At 45.1% G+C, this 18240-nt stretch overlaps 1 protein-coding gene across 1 annotated transcript; it reads left to right on the forward strand.

Moving 5' to 3' along the window:
• The first annotated feature begins 2070 nt into the window (after window positions 1-2070).
• Window positions 2071-15096, forward strand: LOC126088224 (probable cytochrome P450 6a14). Its single transcript, XM_049906351.1, has 7 exons — window positions 2071-2290; window positions 4252-4490; window positions 6376-6638; window positions 8260-8429; window positions 10308-10526; window positions 12605-12874; window positions 14924-15096. Exons 1-7 carry the CDS (start codon window positions 2071-2073, stop codon window positions 15094-15096), a joined length of 1554 nt encoding a protein of 517 aa, XP_049762308.1.
• The last annotated feature ends 3144 nt before the right edge of the window (window positions 15097-18240 follow it).

Raw genomic sequence — 18240 nt, forward strand, 5'->3', positions numbered from 1 at the left:
CACGAAGGTGTAGTAGAATATACAAAACAAGATCGCTGACTGTGGTGGGGTTGGCGCTCGTGCTTCGTGCTTCTACGTCAACCAAGTACTTAATGCGCTTTTGCATACGTCTCTACGGCAATGGTGATATCACAGCTCAGCAGACGACTGCAGCTGTCGAAGCTTCGCAGGTGGAAGTCCGCATCAGCGCTGCTAGCTGTTAGGCGTCTTCTTTTTACCGACTCTTCCACAGCCTGCTGTTCCCAAGCTTGTATTCGCGTTTGTAATAAAACGTCCACAACAAGCAGCATATGACAGCGCTGTATTCGAGCCTATCTATTCCAACAAAATGCAGCTCAAAGGCAATGTGGACTTTCAGAACACAACTGTTTTGCAGATCAGGATGACACCTGACTTACATTTTTCTAAATAACATAGCATAAATTATATGTTATTTTTTGATATAAACACTAAATCAGTGAATCAGTCATTGGAAATAAATACACTATTGGCCATTAAAATTGCTACACCACGAAGATTACGTGCTATAGACGCGAATTTTAACCGAAAGGAAGAAGATGCTATGATATGCAAATGATTAGCTTTTCAGAGCTTTCACACAAGGTTGGCACCGGTGGCGACACCTACAACGTGCTGACATGAGGAAAGTTACCAACCGATTTCTCATACACAAACAACAGTTGACCGGCGTTGCCTGGTGAAACGTTGTTGTGATGCCTCGTGTAAGGAGGAGAAATGCGTACCATCACGTTTTCGACCGTCGGATTGTAGCCTATCGCGATTGCGGTTTATCGTATCGCTACATTGCTGCTCGCGTTGGTCGAGATCCAATGACTGTTAGCAGAATATGGAATCGGTGGGTTCAGGTGGGTAATACGGAACGCCGTGCTGGATCCCAACGGCCTCGTATCAGTAGCAGTCGAGATGACAGGCATCTTTTCCGCATGGCTGTAACGGATCGTGCAGCCACGTCTCGATCCCTGAGTCAACTGATGGGGACGTTTGCAGGACAACAACCATCTGTACGAACAGTTCGACGACGTTTGCAGCAGTATAGACTATCAGCTCGGAGATCATGGCTGCGGTTACCCTTGACGCTGCACCACAGACAGGAGCGCCTCTGATGGTGTACTCAATGACGAACCTGGGTGCACGAATGGCAAAAGATCATTTTTTTGGACGAATCCAGGTTCTGTTTACAGCGCCATGATGGTCGCATCCGTGTTTGGCGACATCGCGGTGAACGCACATTGGAAGCGTGTATTCGTCATCGCCATACTGGCGTATCACCCGGTGTGATGGTATAGGGTACTGTTGGTTACACGTCTCGGTCACCTCTTGTTCGCACTGACGGCACTTGAACAGTGGACGTTACATTTCAGATGTGTTACGACCTGTGGCTCTACCCTTCATTCGATCCCTGCGAAACCCTACATTTCAGAAGGATAATGCACGACCACATGTTGCAGATCCTGTACGGGTCTTTCTGGATACAGAAAACGTTCGAGTGCTGCCCTGGTCAGCACATTCTCCAGATCGCTCACCAATTGAAAACGTCTGGTAAATGGTGGCCGAGCAACTGGCTCGTCACAATACGCCAGTCACTAGTCTTAATGAAGTGTGGTATCGTGTTGAAGCTGCATGGGCAGCTGTACCTGTACACGCCATCCAAGCTTTGTTTGACTCAATGCCTAGGCGTATCAAGGCCGTTATTACGACCAGAGATGGTTGTTATGGGTACAGATTTATCAGGATCTATGCACCCAAATTGCTTGAAAATGTAATCACATGTCAGTTATAGTATACTATATTTGTCCAATGAATACCCGTTTATCATCTGTATTTCTTCTTGGTGTAGCAATTTTAATGGCCAGTCGTGTATTTCACCACACCCATTTTGAGTGTCCTCCATTGTCAACATACAACCAGTCAGTCATGAGTAAAGGAATTTTACTTCATCAGACCCACCATCAGTTGAGCTGCTCTACTCCGATTTTACGGTAGTATCTGTATGCTGTTCGCAGAGTTCAGGATCGTCTTGATAAGCGCAGCCTACACCAGACCCTCACAATGGTGGTGCAGCTGGACTCGTGGATGGACGAACTGGCCCTCGTGGTGATCGCCGCCGCGCTGGTGCTGTGGGTGTGCTACTTCCGGCACTTCAGCTACTGGACAGAGAAGGGCGCCCCACAGTCGCGTCCCTGGACGCCGTTTGGAAACTGTTACAAGTCCATCGTGCAGAAACAAATGCTGTCAGAGGACCTCGACGATCTCTACCGACAGTTCAGAGGTATGTACACTGCAGAGAAGAAATCATCAATTTGCAAAATGCTATGGAATGCAACATCACATTTAGATCAGATACTTTTCGGCAGTTCAACTGTCTAGACACAGGAATCAGTAAGCTTCTTTCAAGCCTGGCACGATTTACACATCTGTGATAGGCAATAAAACCTCGTCACTCCAACTGTCTGTGAAAACCTCGTAATTCCAGTACATCTACATCTACATACATACTACGCAATCCACCATACGATGCGTGGCGGAGGGGACCTTGTACCACAACTAGCATCTTCTCTCCCCGTTCCACTCCCAAACAGAACGAGGGAAAAATGACTGCCTATATGCCTCTGTACGGGCCCTAATCTCTCTTATCTTATCTGTGTGCTCTTCCCGCGAAATATAAGTTGGCAGCAGTAAAATTGTACTGCAGTCAGCCTCAAATGCTGGTTCTCTAAATTTCCTCAGTAGCGATTCTCCTCTAGAGACTCCCACCCGAGTTCCTGAAGCATTTCCGTAACACTCGCGTAATGATCAAACCTACCAGTAACAAATCTAGCAGCCTGACTCTGAATTGCTTCTATGTCCTCCCTCAATCCGACCTGATAGGGATCACAAACGCTTGAGCAGAACTAAAGAATAGGTCGTATTAGTGTTTTATAAGCGGTCTCCTTTAAAGATGAACCACATCTTCCCAAAATTCTACCAATGAACCGAAGACGACTATCTGCCTTCCCCACAACTGCCATTACATGCTTGTTCCACTTCATATCGCTCTGTAATGTTAAGCCCAAATATTTAATCGACGTGACTGTGTCAAGCGCTACACTACTACATCTACATCTAATGGAGTATTCAAACATTACAGGATTCTTTTCCCTATTCATATGCATTAATTTACATTTATCTATATTTAGAGTTAGCTGCCATTCTTTACACCAATCACAAATCCTGTCCAAGTCATCTTGTATCCTCCTACAGTCACTCAGCGACGACACCTTCCCGTACTCCACAGCATCGTCAGCAAGCAGCCGCACATTGCTGTCCACCCTATCCAAAAGATCATTTATGTAGATAGAAAACAACAGCGGACCTACCACACTTCCCTGGGGCACTCCAGATGATACCCTCACCTGCGGTGAACACTCACCATCGAGGACAACGTAAATCCATTATCAAAGACAAATTTGAAAGTGCATGGGTTTCTCTAATGTGTCAGTAAATCGGCTTTTACTACGTAGTTTCACATGTAGGAAATTTATCTCTATCACTTTTTTGCTCCTCCTGCAAAATTTATCAAAATGAAGTTACAATGTTTTCATCGCCTACCATCGATATGTAAAAAATATTAAATTTCAATGGTATTTGCGATCGGCATAAAACTGTTAAGTTCCCCTACAATTGGCCTAGCAAGTAAGTTGTAAGGCCGTACCACCTCCAGTAGGACCTTACGTAGTGAAGGACAGTGGTATTCATTCTTCATCACACAAAAAGATCTAATGAGAGTAATGTGGTATTATTGACATGACCTGCAGGCGAACAGAAGCGCCAATCTGTGATGGAAACTACATTCTATTTTACTCCACTGAACCGTAATGATAACAGGCTTTCAGTGCCACCTGAAAGCGTACAAGCGGCAATTTGAGTCATACGACACTTCGTAATTTTGACGTAAGCCTTGGTTCACGCCATAAGCGTTACGGGTAACCATCCTCAAGTTTCTCCAATTGTTCTCGTTAAGGCCAGTGCTGACTGCTCTAGTTACCAGTATAAAACTTTTATGCGACTGTGTAAATATTAAGTGTAAAATGACTGTACTTTCATTTCATTTAACGAACCGTGACAACCATTTCGTCCTTGAGGCAATTGGTCGGTTCATTTTAAAAGACACATATCATATAGCAGGTGCAGTGCTCAGAATAAGTTCTTACCAAGACTTTTAACAGTCACTAATTGGATTTTTTTTTTCAGATAAGCGCTACGTGGGCTACTACCGTGGACTTGAACCCCGCCTGCTGGTCATCGACCCAGATCTCATTCGTCAAATACTGGTCAAGGACTTTGACTTCTTCACCGACCGAGAACCTGTCCCTGTAGATGACCCAATACTGGAGGGTCAGCTGTTCTTTATGAAGGGCGATCGATGGCGCCGTCTGCGCAACAAACTGAGCCCACTGTTTACCAGTGGCAAGCTGAAGAACATGTTCCAGGTGAGCAAATGTTCCAACGAACACAGAAAATTTTAACGAGCCCAGTCACGCATTTTGAGCAGCGAGGTGTTTCTTCTACCTGGGATGATAGTAAGATTATTAGGCATTTGTCACATTCTGAACAGCAACTTTTATTTGCTGTGAGAGGCCTTGAATACTGGTGAAAATGATACGCATCAAACTGCCACCTTTAGAAATAAGATATAATGCTTTGTGTTTTATTAGTTGGTATCTATAGACACCCTGTCACTTTGGTGAGCGTGAACGCGCAATTTTTTAAATGGCTACAGCAATGGTTTTAGGTACTTAATAAAACAATAATGAAGTGCGTGAGGGTCCTATTTTCAGACTTTCGCATCCCAGAAGGATAAGGGAAACAAACATAAGACTTATAATTCGGTAAAATCCGACGCATACTAGTGTATCGTAGAAGACCGATGATCAAGTTTTTATTGTTTTTACTCTTATGTTCAACACTTTCCTTTGGTGTTATTTTACTCTCTCGTCCCTCACGCTTAAGGGTGGCTGGCAACAAGCTACTATTAACCTCTTCAGCCGAGAAACTTTTGAAATACGAAGTCTGATATAATTATCAAAAATAGGATGGAATATTTCTATTTTTTATGATTTTGAAACTAGTTTTTATAGTGACCTTATTAAAACTACAAATAGTCACTGTAGACTTCAAAAGCTGTGTTTGTAAGATGCTGAACTTATCGAAGGAAGTACTGCACTTTGCTGACTGGAAAGTAATTGCAATTGGAAAGAATAAATTAGGTGAGTTTAATAGGTGAGACGTAAGAAGTTAGGTACCGCGGGGTCATGGTCAATGGAATCTTGATTTACAAGAAGTGAGACAGAAGTTGGGGTGGGACAGAGGAGTTTGAGTATGGGTAAGAAGAAAGGAAGTCAGGATATATATCGGATACGTGCAATGTGTCGATACAGTAGTGCAAAAGTTTTTCAGTATTGGAAATTCGGGTTTTAGCGTTAGGGTAATAAGATTACTGGGGTCTGTTTTCTGGGAAGCTCAAAATGTAAACACAGGCGTTCAATGTAGATGAGGTTGAAGGGTAATTTTATGAGTTGATAAACGATTATTAAAGAGGTGGGTAAGCGTGAGCGGAAAGCAAGCTAGAGTGCACATGGCTTTGGGAGGGAGGTAGCTTGGTGGAGCGGAAACCTAGGTAACTCTATAGAGAAGAATATGTCATATGAAGGCTTTGCGTGTATGGAGGATGCAATTTCCATGTACGGATGATTAGTAGTTCTATTGGTTCTAGTTTACTGTGGGATTAATATTTGTTGGACAGTAGGGGAAGGATGTCAACTATTAATTTAAGGAGGAAAGTTTGCCGAGGTATTTTATTGAGCTGGATATGTTGGTCGTAAATGTAGAGGCAGACATCTTCTGATGTCTCTACTGTAGGTCCGTAGAGTTTATCATAAGGGCCAATGTGTTTGACGAAGATGCAGCCTTCTTCATCCAGTTTTGGGTGGGATTTTTATGATGTTCAGAGGGTCAGGAAAGTGGTGTCATTGGCATACAGCTATGGTGATTTAACCATTTAAGTATTGCCAAGGGTATATAAAAATGTAGGTTATACTGATCCTTGGGCACAGATGTAATTCGTTGGGGGTTGTTAATGGTTACATGTGATGGATTATTGTGCGTGGCAGGTGCAACAAGTTGACGTAGTTAAATGTAACTGTTTGGGTTAAGAGTCTGAGAATGAGATTGGAATGCCATACACAGTCAAGGGGTTTTAGAAGTCAAGGGACAAATGGATAGCTGGTTTGTGGTTATTAACCTGACGAAGTAGGGACTGTGTGACGAGTCGAGTTTGACCTGGAGGACTCAGCTGAAGGTGCGTTCCCTTCGCAGACGCTGAACGAGTGCGGCAGCGAGATGGTGGAGGTGCTGGCGGACGCCGCGCGGGAGGGCAAGGTGCTGCAGTTCCGAGAGGTGTTCGCCCTCTACACCACGGAGGTGATCGCCACGCTCGCCTTCGGCGTCAAGCTCAACTGCCAGAGAAACCCGGACTGCGACTTCAGGATGTGGGGCCGCATCCTCTTCCAGCCACGGGCCAGGCCCTTCAAGGAGATCGCCACCGAAATCTTTACGCCTCCGCTCAAGCGGTACTACGAGTGAGTAACTCATCTTTTTACTGTGGAAACTGTACCAAAATTTAAAATGGCATCTGGACTTCAAAGCACTATGAAAGTGTTCAGATTTTCTTATATATTCCTTTACTGTTGACTAACAGCATATCAGCATTTACTTTCTAGTGCCTTCAAATGAAACTGTTCTTTGCTCAGTACCTTTTGAACGTTGTTTTGTTCATCCTGTACATTATTTAAGTCATCAGTTTGGAACAGTCAGGTGTAGACGTGATAGTGAACTTATCTAACACCTAGGCAATAATTACAGGACGAACCAAGTTACTCTTCTGCCTCCATGGTCTGTACATGACAGCTAAAAGCTGTCCTGTAACTTAATGACATTGAAACTGTGTGCCTGACTGAAAACTCCTGCTCCTGCTCTGCCAGACGCTATTCTTACTGCGTTATGGATTCAGGCACGACTGACGATCCCTCCACAGCTTCAGTTCGGGCAATGTCTCTTGCCTGCGTTCCTGCACCCCTTACTGGACTAACCACCCCAGAAGAAATCACATCACTGAGTAATGACTTTCTCACAACGTAGCGATTGTTTCCATAAACCTGCTTTCACTCTATTGTGGAGTGAGTGCTGTTTTCAAAACGTTCTCCCACTAACCTCAGAGCGCAAAACAGCACATATCTCTTACCTCCTAACATAGAACGCAGTACTCACAATAGTCTAAAAGTCCCCAAAATTATTGTAGGTCGAATACGGGGACTGCATTATCCCAAAATCGTCCACATTTTTAAAGCGTTGAAGTAGCACATCTTCCTCGATGTAAACCTCACCACGATTATCTCTGCCCCACTATTATCATTTTAAAATTCTATTACGCCTTGTTCTGCTTCTCAGAATTCTCATTTGTTTGCCCTTTCCATCACAAGACCTATACCATACCTTTATATCTCCCTCGCCCTCTATTGTACTCATATGTACGATACATACCCTGCACATTCTCCAAATATTCTCACAGTGTAAATATAGCAGACATCCACTCTGGTCCGAAAAATTAATAATAGTCTTATCCATCCGTGTACAGTATTGGACAACGTGAGTTTTAAGTGCAATAAATTTTAATGTTGTTTTCACGAAGACTATATATTGAGTAATGCCCATGTCCAACGTCCACGATACATGTGCATACGGGGGCGGGGAGTAATTCAATGTACTACTGTTGGGTTGCCAAGTGCCAGGAAACACTTTACGATTAACTGCATATTCTTATTAGCTTAGAAGTTCCATAACGTCAGATAATTTCTGCAGAATTATTGTATGTACGTTGATATCCGCATTACTTTATCTGGTCGCTGTTGCACACATGTGCTCTGCTCCACTGTTGTAGTTTTTAATTTAATACTCATGAAGGCCACTAGCACGGTTGTATTGCAAATTATTACTCACACACAACCGCAAAAAATTAACAAACTATAAAAAATAAAACTGCGGTAAATATCTCACCTAAATAACTAAATGACATACATTACTGTAGCCAATTACAGGTCGTTTCCTAAATTTATCGATTCAAATTTTGTAATAAATGTAGTTCTTGGTAAGCTATACAAAAATCCTTCTGACATATTTCACAATTTTCCTTTTACACCTCAGTTCCAGAGCTCCCAGGAACTATGCTCTTCAGTTTTTCGATAACATGGTGAAGGAGACAGTCCACGATCGCTTAGAAAATTCCATCAGAAGGAACGATTTTATGGACCTGTTTATCCAGCTGCACACGAAGGGTTTCGTCGAAGGCGAGAAGCAAGGAGGCACTGACTGGAGTAAGTACCGAATTGTTCAGTTATTATTTTACGAGTAAATGTATCTATTGATACTTTAATACTACAGAAAAGCCATATGCGCGTATAGCACGTAGCACCCCGTTTTGCCCTGATGACGGATCCAACGCATCGTCCTATGGATCAACGAGAGGAGAATTTGTTGGAGAACTTTCGTAGTCCATAACCGCCCACCCCTGCCACTCAAGCAGACTGCTTGGATCATCAGAAATCAGGTCATGTCACCAGGGGACTAACCTTCATGTACATGGTGTGGCCCACAAATCATCCTCTCGAAAGTCGGGAGCGATGGGCTGAAGCACTGTCTTTCTAAATGTTCAGGTCGACTGGAGTTTGCTGTAGGCATTCAGATAGTTTCATGTGAGGAGCAGGAGGAGATTTGTGTTGAACGTCCCGTCGACAACGAGGTCATTAGAGACGGAACACAAGCTCGTATTAGGGAAGGATGTGGAGGGAAATCTGCCGTGCCCTTTGAAAGGAACCATCCCGGCATTTGCCTGAAACGATTTAGGGAAATGACGGAAAATCTAAATCAGGATGACCTAAGACGGGTTTGAACCGTGGTCCTCCCGAATGCAAGTCCAATGTGCTAGCCACTGCGCCACCTCGCTCAGTGTTTCATGTGATAATAGGGAATTGTTCACCACTGCGAACGGCAGACGTGTCATGGGATCTAGCTGACATCTTGTAAACATCCCCCACGGAAGGATATCTCCAATTACTGCCAAAACAATGCCCTGTTGGACAATGGGTTGCATCGCCTCATATTGGTTCAAATGGCTCTGAGCACTATGGGACTTAACTGCTGAGGTCATCAGTCCCCTAGAACTTCGAACTACTTGAACCTAACTAACCTAAGGACATCACACACATACATGCCCGATGCAGGATTCGAACCTGCGACCGTAGCGGTCGCGCGGTTCCAGACTGAAGCGCCTAGAACCGCTCAGCCACACCGACCGGCGCCTCATATTTTCGACGAGATCGTACCGTGCCATCAGCGCATAACAGCGCACCTGAAAATGTTCGACGAACGAAACCGGTCACAGCACGATATATCTGTAATACAAGAGTTGGTTGTTTTCATTGATCATTGACTTAAATTTAGGAGTACGCACGTTAAATAAAAGTCTATCTAAGTCTTCTTGAAGCCATTTTCTTCAGGAAAATCACTATTTTCATTTATGTTGGCTTCAACAACAAATACATCTACCGAGCGAGGTGTCGCAGTGGTTACCACACTGGATTCTCATTTGGGAGGACAAATGTTCAAACCCACGTTCGTGATTTCCCTAAATCGTTTCTGACAAATGCAAGGATGTTTCCTTTGAAAGGGCATGGCCGATTTCCTTCTCCATCCTTCGGTAATCCGATGGGACTGATGACCTCGCTGTTTGGGCCCCTCACCTTGTACAAGGCGAAATCCTCATAAGACATTTTGTGCGGTGTCTTGTCAGCAGAAGAACAGGGAAAACGGTCAACAGACAAAGAATTTCATGTAGACAGTTGAGGAAATTGGATTACTTCTTTTATTCTTAGTTATTTATTTGTTAATTTTTTTGGCTGGATAAAATTCATGGATGAAGCAGATGTAAAAAAAGGATTGGGTGATTCTTCGATAAATCTGAACTTTTATGTGATCGACGCTAACTACATCCTCCAGATAGGACAAGCGTAAGACACTGAGGGCATATGTTCCAATAATAGTTCACCTTGACCTGGCAAATGTCCAAAGTTTCGCGCCGAACTCTACATTCCACACATACTCACTCAGAACTATACTATAAAGATACTGTCCCGTGCAGTGAGGGGAGAATCTGAACTGTCCGTGTTAAAAAAGCCACTCTCTTTGCTTCGCAGAACTGTCGGAGAACGAAGTGTCGGCGCAGGCCTTCCTGTTCTACATCGCCGGCTTCGAGACGTCGTCGACCACGATGAGCTTCGCTGCCTACGAGCTGGCAGTCAACCCGGACATCCAGCAGCGGGTGCTGAAGGAAATCGACTCCGTGCTGGCAGAGAGCGGCGAGATCTCGTACGACTCTCTCGCCAAGATGAAGTACCTCGACAGAGTGCTGTCAGGTAACACGCCCACTGTTATCGTAAGACTGCATTCGAGCTTTCTCCAGATTCATAGCAAAGTGTGTGCGTTCATCAAATGTTAGTCATTTGGTGTTCCATGAACGATAAATGCGATCTTCAGTAAGTTGTTGAACGTGTCATTTTGTGTAAACTTTTTCAGTGAAGAAGTTGGTAGCATACTTAAAACTTAAGTGACTTCATTTCACGTGAATTCTACGCTAGATTTAATTTTTTTCACATAGTTTTTTATTCGTAACTCTATAATGCTACAGATTTAAAAATTCTTCTGCGAATTGGAATGACTTGTCAAACCACTACGACCTAGATAAACCTTCGTTTTCAGAGCAGTTCAACAGTGTGGTGTGTCTTTAATCATGATCGGGATAAGCGGTGTGCATACAGTGCTGAATCTGTCAACATGCCTTGAATGATCGTTTAAAACAGAGTCAGTGTTAACAGCGTATCTTCACAGCAGTAAGGTTTGTCAGCTGGCAAAGTGCCCCAGTAGCTGGCAAACCACACAGCGACGTCATTCGAATATTCATCCACTATTAGGGAACGGAAAATTTTGAAGATTTGTGTCATACTGATCGCCCGTGGTGAACTATATGTCTCGTTTGTCCCCCGAGCAAAATGCAACAGAGTTGCACGTTGAATTTTGGTGGAAACTGGAACAGCTTTGTCGACGTTTGCAAAGTTGAAAAATGTCTCCACACGATTAATTTAGCCTGTAGGTGTCCATTGCGAGAATAATAGCTTCAAGCACCGTGATGGTCTAATTAGGTGAGCAACGAAATGCATGGAATGAGACTTGCATCAATGTTGCTATGTTTTACTGGTCGACGAGTGCAGTATTCTTACATGTATTAAGGACAACACTGTCACCTTGGTATACTGGTTTTATTTGGTGCTCCAGTGCACAGAAACGAATAAAATCAGTAAACACAGCTGACGTTGTTGTCTTTACTACATGCAAGATCCGAATACATACCACAAGATGGATATACTGAAAGCGTAGGATTTTTCTGACACTTGATGATTCCTGTAAAAGAATGAGAGGCGGCCAGCTACCAATGTACGTCTTAGGTATGCAAGCTTACGAGTTCATCAATGCTGGGTCAGCCGCATTTTGGGACGTTACTATGTAGATATGTCGGGCGATTCTCGTGGTCTGGAAGGGTAGCATGAATGCTATTCAGTGTTGGGACAGGATTCTCCAACATCTTATCCAGTTGTACAGTCACATTTCTCGTAGCTCCCTCTTTCAAGAAGATAATGTATAAACACACCTCACTCATCTCGGGAACACCTTCTACCAGAGCGCAAGATACAATTGAATGGAATACCACGAAACTGATTGAGCGTGCTTGGCAACAGTTGAAAACTGCTGTGCGTAGTCGCTGGAATGCTACTAAAACATTAGATGACAGCAGTACCACTCTCCAAGAGCTGCAGACAGCGTGAAAATGGGTAGGGTGGAAGAACATGGTATTGAATATTACTCAAGAGCAGCTTTATGTTTCACAGATGTACAAATATGTACAGTTCCAAACAGGCTATTTTTAATTTTATTTTTTTGTTTTTACTTTCATAACACCTACTTTTCATCCCCTGTACACATTGCATCTCAACCCACTTATATTTGTTGATATGCAGGATGTGCAAAACATATTTGAGCACTGTATTTCAGCATACCCAGTAAATATATTCCAGGTGAAGTAAAAGTCGTTGATACGGCTCATATTTTTGCGACATGTAGATATCTTCTGGTTAATATGTTGTTTTCGACTACTCCATACCCACTCTCCATTCATCACTTTCAACTTGTCAGCTTTCTTAGGTACCCCACACATAAGTGCAGCCTAAGCGCAGTCGTTGCTGAAGTGTAGCTATATATTGCATTATGCTGGTTAGTAGTTGCTGCATCTCTCTAAGACAGTTGTCAGTCCCACTGATTTGTAATAACTCTGAATCCAGTTACCTATCCTTGGTTCCCCACTTGTGTCGTTTCCTCTGAGCTTCCCTACACCTGGCGGCCCACACTGCGTGTGGTGACGGGACGTTCGGCGCCGTTGCAGAGACGCTGCGCAAGTACCCGCCGGTGCCGACGCTGACGCGGCAGGTGCAGCGGCCGTACCGCCTGCCCGGCGCCAACGGCGAGGCCGAGAGGGGCGCGCTGCTCGAGCCGGGCGTCGTGGTGATGGTGCCCGCCTTCAGCCTGCACTACGACCCCACCTACTTCCCGGAGCCCCACCGCTTCGACCCGGACCGCTGGACCGACGAGGCCAAGGCGTCGCTACACCCCTTCGTCTACATGCCGTTCGGCGAGGGTCCGCGCTTCTGCATAGGTCAGTTATGCAACTTCCGTGATTTCACTATCTTTTTTTGTCAAGGAAACGAGGTAATGTGTGTGTTTGGTGCCAACTGCTTTACCGCAGTGGTAGCTTTGGTTTCTGTCAGATCACCGAAGTTATGCACTGTCGGGTTTAGCTACCACTCTGATGGGTGACTGTCTACGTCAGCCGAGCGCTGTTGGGAAGTAGGGTGCACTCAGCTCTTATGAGACCTACTGAGGAGTCACATGATTGAGGAGTAGCGGCTCCGGTCACGAAAACTGACAAGGGCCGGCACAGTGGTGTGCTGACCACATACCCCTCCATATCCGCATCCAGGGACGCCTATCGGCTCAGGATGACACGGTGATCGGTCGGTACCGTTGGGCCTTCTGAGGCCTTTTCAGACGGAATTTAGTTTACTTTTTATGTTGATTTTGTGCGCTCACAATTCCTGTTGATACCAACATGTTTAATTGATATTGATCAGCTAAGTCTTAAATGCAATTTCGACATGGAACTTTCACTTTTACTGCCGAATGTCATTCCTGTTGAAAATTTTCGTTTAATCAATGTGGTTCAAATCGAACTATCCATTGCTACTCTCTATCCAGGCAAGACGACGTGCTAGATAGGTAATCACACTACTGGTCAACATAATTATTCCATGATTTGCCGATAGAACCTCTTATTCGTGTACTCACATATAATTCTGCCAGTGCTACGTTCATAAAAATGTTTTAATAAGAGTTGTCTAAGTGATCCCTGTTAAGTACTGAAGCAGTGAAGTACTTCAGACACTGGATATATATGTAGAAAGGCGACAGTTCAAAACTCCAGCTCTCTGTCTAGCCAACCTGAGTTTGGTATCCATTAATTCATTAAAGTGGATAACAGGATGGTTTATCTCACAGATATCCTGATGTGACGATGAACGATTATAATCGCCATGGAGTTGGCGGTGCTAGGCTGGAGGTGATCTGCCTAGCGCTTGAGGGCGAGTTCTGGGTAACCAGTTGTAAGGAATGAGGCGGTATACAGGATGGTCCATTGATCATGACCGGGCCAAATATCTCACGAAATAAGCATCAAACGAAAAAACTACAACAAACCAAACCTGTCTACCTTCAAGGGCGAAACCAGATGGCGCTATGTGTGGCCCGCTAGATGGCGCTGCCATAGGTCAAACCGTACCCCCAACGAGTGCCTGTCTCACCTAGATGTATCAAAATATTCATGAGTCCTGACCATAGGTCAAACCGTACCCCCAACGAGTGTCTGTCTCACCTAGATGTATCAAAATATTCATGAGTCCTGACCATAGGTCAAACTGTACCCTCAACGAGTGTCTGTCTCACCTAGATGTATCAAAATATTCATGAGTCCTGACCATAGGTCAAACCGTATCCCCAACGAGTGCCTGTCTCACCTAGATGTATCAAAATTTTCATGAGTCCTGACTACCACAGGTCATACCAACCCATTTCCCTGTGACCTATGAAGTGAATGAGAAAATATTAGGCCCTCATATGGGTGGGCTAAACTAAAACTAAACTCTGTCCGAACAGGCCTCGAAAGACCCTAACGGCAGTGACCAACCGCTGTGTCATCCTCAGACTTTAGGCATCCCTGGATGCGGATATGGAGGGGTGCGTGGTCAGCACACTGCTCCCCTGGCTGGTGTCAATTTTCGTCATCGGAGCCGCTGCTTCTCAAACAAGTAGTTCCTCAATTTGCCTCACAAGGGCTGGGTGCACCCTGCTTGCTAAAAGCGCTCGGCAGACCGAACGGTCACCCATCCAAGCGCTAGCCAAGCCAGACAGCGTTTAACTTCGGTGTTGTGATGGAAACCAGTGTTACCACTGCGACGAGGCCTTTGGCCATATGAGTCGACAGATAGTGAAAATTCTTCTAGTGAAAAACCCTAAGCTTATTCGTATTATGCAATCTCTTAATTTGCCAAAATGATAATGACAGTAACTTTTTGACTGCCACTTTTAATGTTGGCATTGTAATTAGTGTAGCGCTATGTACACAGTTGAGAACATGTTGGTGTTGTCGCAGGCATGCGCCTGGGGCTGCTGCAGTCGAAGCTGGGCCTGGTGCACCTGTTGTCCCACTACAAGGTGGACGTCTGCAGTGAGACGGATATCCCTCTTCCGCTGGACCCCATGGCTGCCATCCTCGCCACCAAAAACGGCGTACACCTGAAAATCACCAGTCGGAAGGCTGCCTAGAGTGCTCAGTGCGAGAACAAAGCTGTTTCTACTTCTGCGTGTCTCTATTACTTCTGAGAGTGATATTATTTATGCGGACATTTTCCCGACAAGATCTGTATAAATATCTATATATTTGTATATATAATTCGTTTCTATGTAGCTGATCGTCTACTGTCTTTCAATTTTTTGACATCGTTTCGACTATGTACATAATATAAGATTAAATAAATATTATTAACACAAGGCATATCGTCCAAGTTTTCTGCTTCCATCCACTGCACTTCGTTTAGAGAGCAAGCTTACACCACAGACGGATCCATAAGTCACTGGAGAATTCATCACGGTTAAGTTACAGCCAATGTGACATGCAGAACCCGCCAGGGTAGCCGAGCGCGCTAACACGCTGCTTCCTGGACTCGGTTTGGCGCGCCGGCCCCAGATGGAATCCGCCCAGCGGATTTACGACGATGGTCGGTGTGCCGGCCAGCCTGGATGTGGTTTTTAGGCGGTTTTCCACATCCCACAAGGTGAATACCAGGCTGGTCCTCACGTTCCGCCTCAGTTACACTACTCGCAGACATCTGAACACGTTCGCACTATTCCATGGCGTACACTAGTCGCAGACAGCAGGGGGTACACTAATTCCATCCCAGGGGGTGGCAGGAAGGGCATCCGGCCACCCCTTTCCACTAACCTTGTCAAATCCGTTCATAACAATGCCGACCCTGTGTCAGCGCGGGACATGGCACCACTGAAAGAAAGAAAGAAATATGACTTCCAGTATTTCACGCATTTAGTTAACAATTTCAGACTTTTATATCTCTACAAATTTTATTAACTCTTGAGAAAAACTCACGAGTGGAAATCTTTCGGGTCAGCAAATATGGGGTGGCCAAGCTAAAAGAGGTCCCGTGTTATACTGAGCGTGATATTTGAAGCGATCTGAGTGTTGTTATTTCTTAGCGCTAGAGCGGCACTCGAGTGGCGTCACGTGATGTCACGTGACGTCGAGTGGTGATTTAGTGATCAGTGCTACGTCGTGATTAATCAGTTTGAAGCTCGTTGTGAATACAGTTCTGCAGAATGCCTTTTTCAATCGAACAAAGAGTGTTTTACTGTTCAAACTTACGATGTAAACCGTTTAAAACGTTAAATGAAAGGTTTACGATAAAATATCCAGAGATAGCTGCTCTTGCAAAAAGTGTTGTGCAGAAACTGGTCACTAAATTTAGAGCAACAGATTCAGTCCCTAGTTTGTTCTCCGGAAAATATTGAACGTGTTCACGAGACTATGGCAAGACATCCACGGGAATCAACTAGACGTCCATCCCCGCGACAAAATATCAAACTAACGTCATGCCAGAACATTATGAAATTGTAACACGTGTGATCAAACAAACTTAGTGTGATGCACGCATTAAAGCCTACGGATTACGCATAATGACAATACTATTGCAGATGGTTATCCACACATGTCGCTGATGGTTATCTGGATCCAAGTCTTTAGTTCAGCCCAGACGAAGCAGGGTTTCACCTTAGTGGATACGTGAACTATCAAAACACACGCTGCTGGTCAACAGACAATACCAGGGAACGCTTTGCGATACCTCTGCATGGTATGAAACCAGGCGTTTGGTGTGTCAGTGGATTGCAGCCCCCATTTTCTTTTACACCATGAACTCTCAAGTATTTGTAACTGAGCTGTTGCAATCATAGGAAGAACGGTAATATGCGCTTTTCCAGCAAGATGGCGCTTCGACACCATACTCCCATGAATATTTCTGAGTAGAACATACACTTTCCGCAGGTTTATGGCCTCCCAGATAGGCCGATCTGTCTACCTTTCATTTTTTATTTGTGGGGTAATTTAAAGGCTAAAGTCTACAGTCATAATCTGCATACAATTGAAGATTTGGAAACAAACACTCGCAATGAGATTGCGGATGTCACACCACATGAATTGGCGAAAGTTTCCTGCAACACCCCCCTCTGACATAAACACTCCCATCACAGCACAAGACATTAAACTTATCCTCTGGTCCAAACGCAACATGGCCCCTGGTCACGACTGTCACCTACCGCCACATCGAGAAAGCCCCTATTCCTTCCTGACTGTCCTCGCCCATCTCTATAATGTCATCTTCTCTACTGGCTTCTACCCTGACCTGTGGAAGACCTCCCGCGTCCTCTTATTCCTCAAACCCAACAAACCCCCTTCTGCCACCTCTTCCTATTGTCCCATCTGCCTCACCTCCGTCTTCAGTAAGGTCTTTGAATCCATCCTCTCCCACCGTATCCACCAGCACCTTACTCATCACCACCTCCTCCCCCTTACCCAGTGTGGCTTCCGACCCTCCTTCTCTGCTGAAGACTAACTCCTAAACCTCGTTCCCCTTCTGTCCCTCCAGCTCAACTCCCATCACTCCACCATTTTTGTTTCCCTTGACCTCCAAAATGCCTATGACCGTGTATGGCATCCCGGTCTCCTCTTTAAACTCCAAACCTACGCCCTGCCTATCAGTTTTGTCCGTCTGGTCGCTTCCTTCCTCTCGCACCGTCCTTCCTATGTCACCCTCCACAACACCAACTCCAGTATCTTTTATCCCACAGCTGGCGTCCCCCAGGGTTCTGTCCTCTCCCCTCTCGTTTATCTCTTGTATATGGCTGATATGCCCAAGCCACCCCCACCAGTCCACCTTCTCCAGTATGCTGATGACACCGCTTTCCTGGCTCTCTATCCTACCCTTCAATGGTCCCAACGTACCCTCCAAAACCACCTTAACCAGTTCACCACTTGGTGTAACCAGTGGTTCATCTGTCTCAACCCCACCAAAACCCAGGCAATCATCATAGGCCGCACCACTCGCTCCTTTCATCTCCATGATTTCTACCTCACCCTTTATGGTCATCCCATCCAGCTCCCCCCCACCCTGAGATATCTTGGCCTCACCCTCGACCGACACCTCACCTGGATCCCTCATCTCCAGACCATCCAGCAGAAAGCCCATTCCCGCCTCCGCCTTCTGAAACTCCTGTCTGGCCAGACATGGGGATTGCTTCCTTCTACCATCCTCCACATCTACAAATCCCTCATCCATCCTATCCTCTGTTATGCCAGTGTTGCCTGGATCTCCACCCCCACCCGCTTTTACAAGGCCCTCC

This window comes from Schistocerca cancellata, chromosome 6, assembly GCF_023864275.1.
Source record: "Schistocerca cancellata isolate TAMUIC-IGC-003103 chromosome 6, iqSchCanc2.1, whole genome shotgun sequence".
In the NCBI taxonomy this organism is placed as follows: domain Eukaryota; kingdom Metazoa; phylum Arthropoda; class Insecta; order Orthoptera; family Acrididae; genus Schistocerca; species Schistocerca cancellata.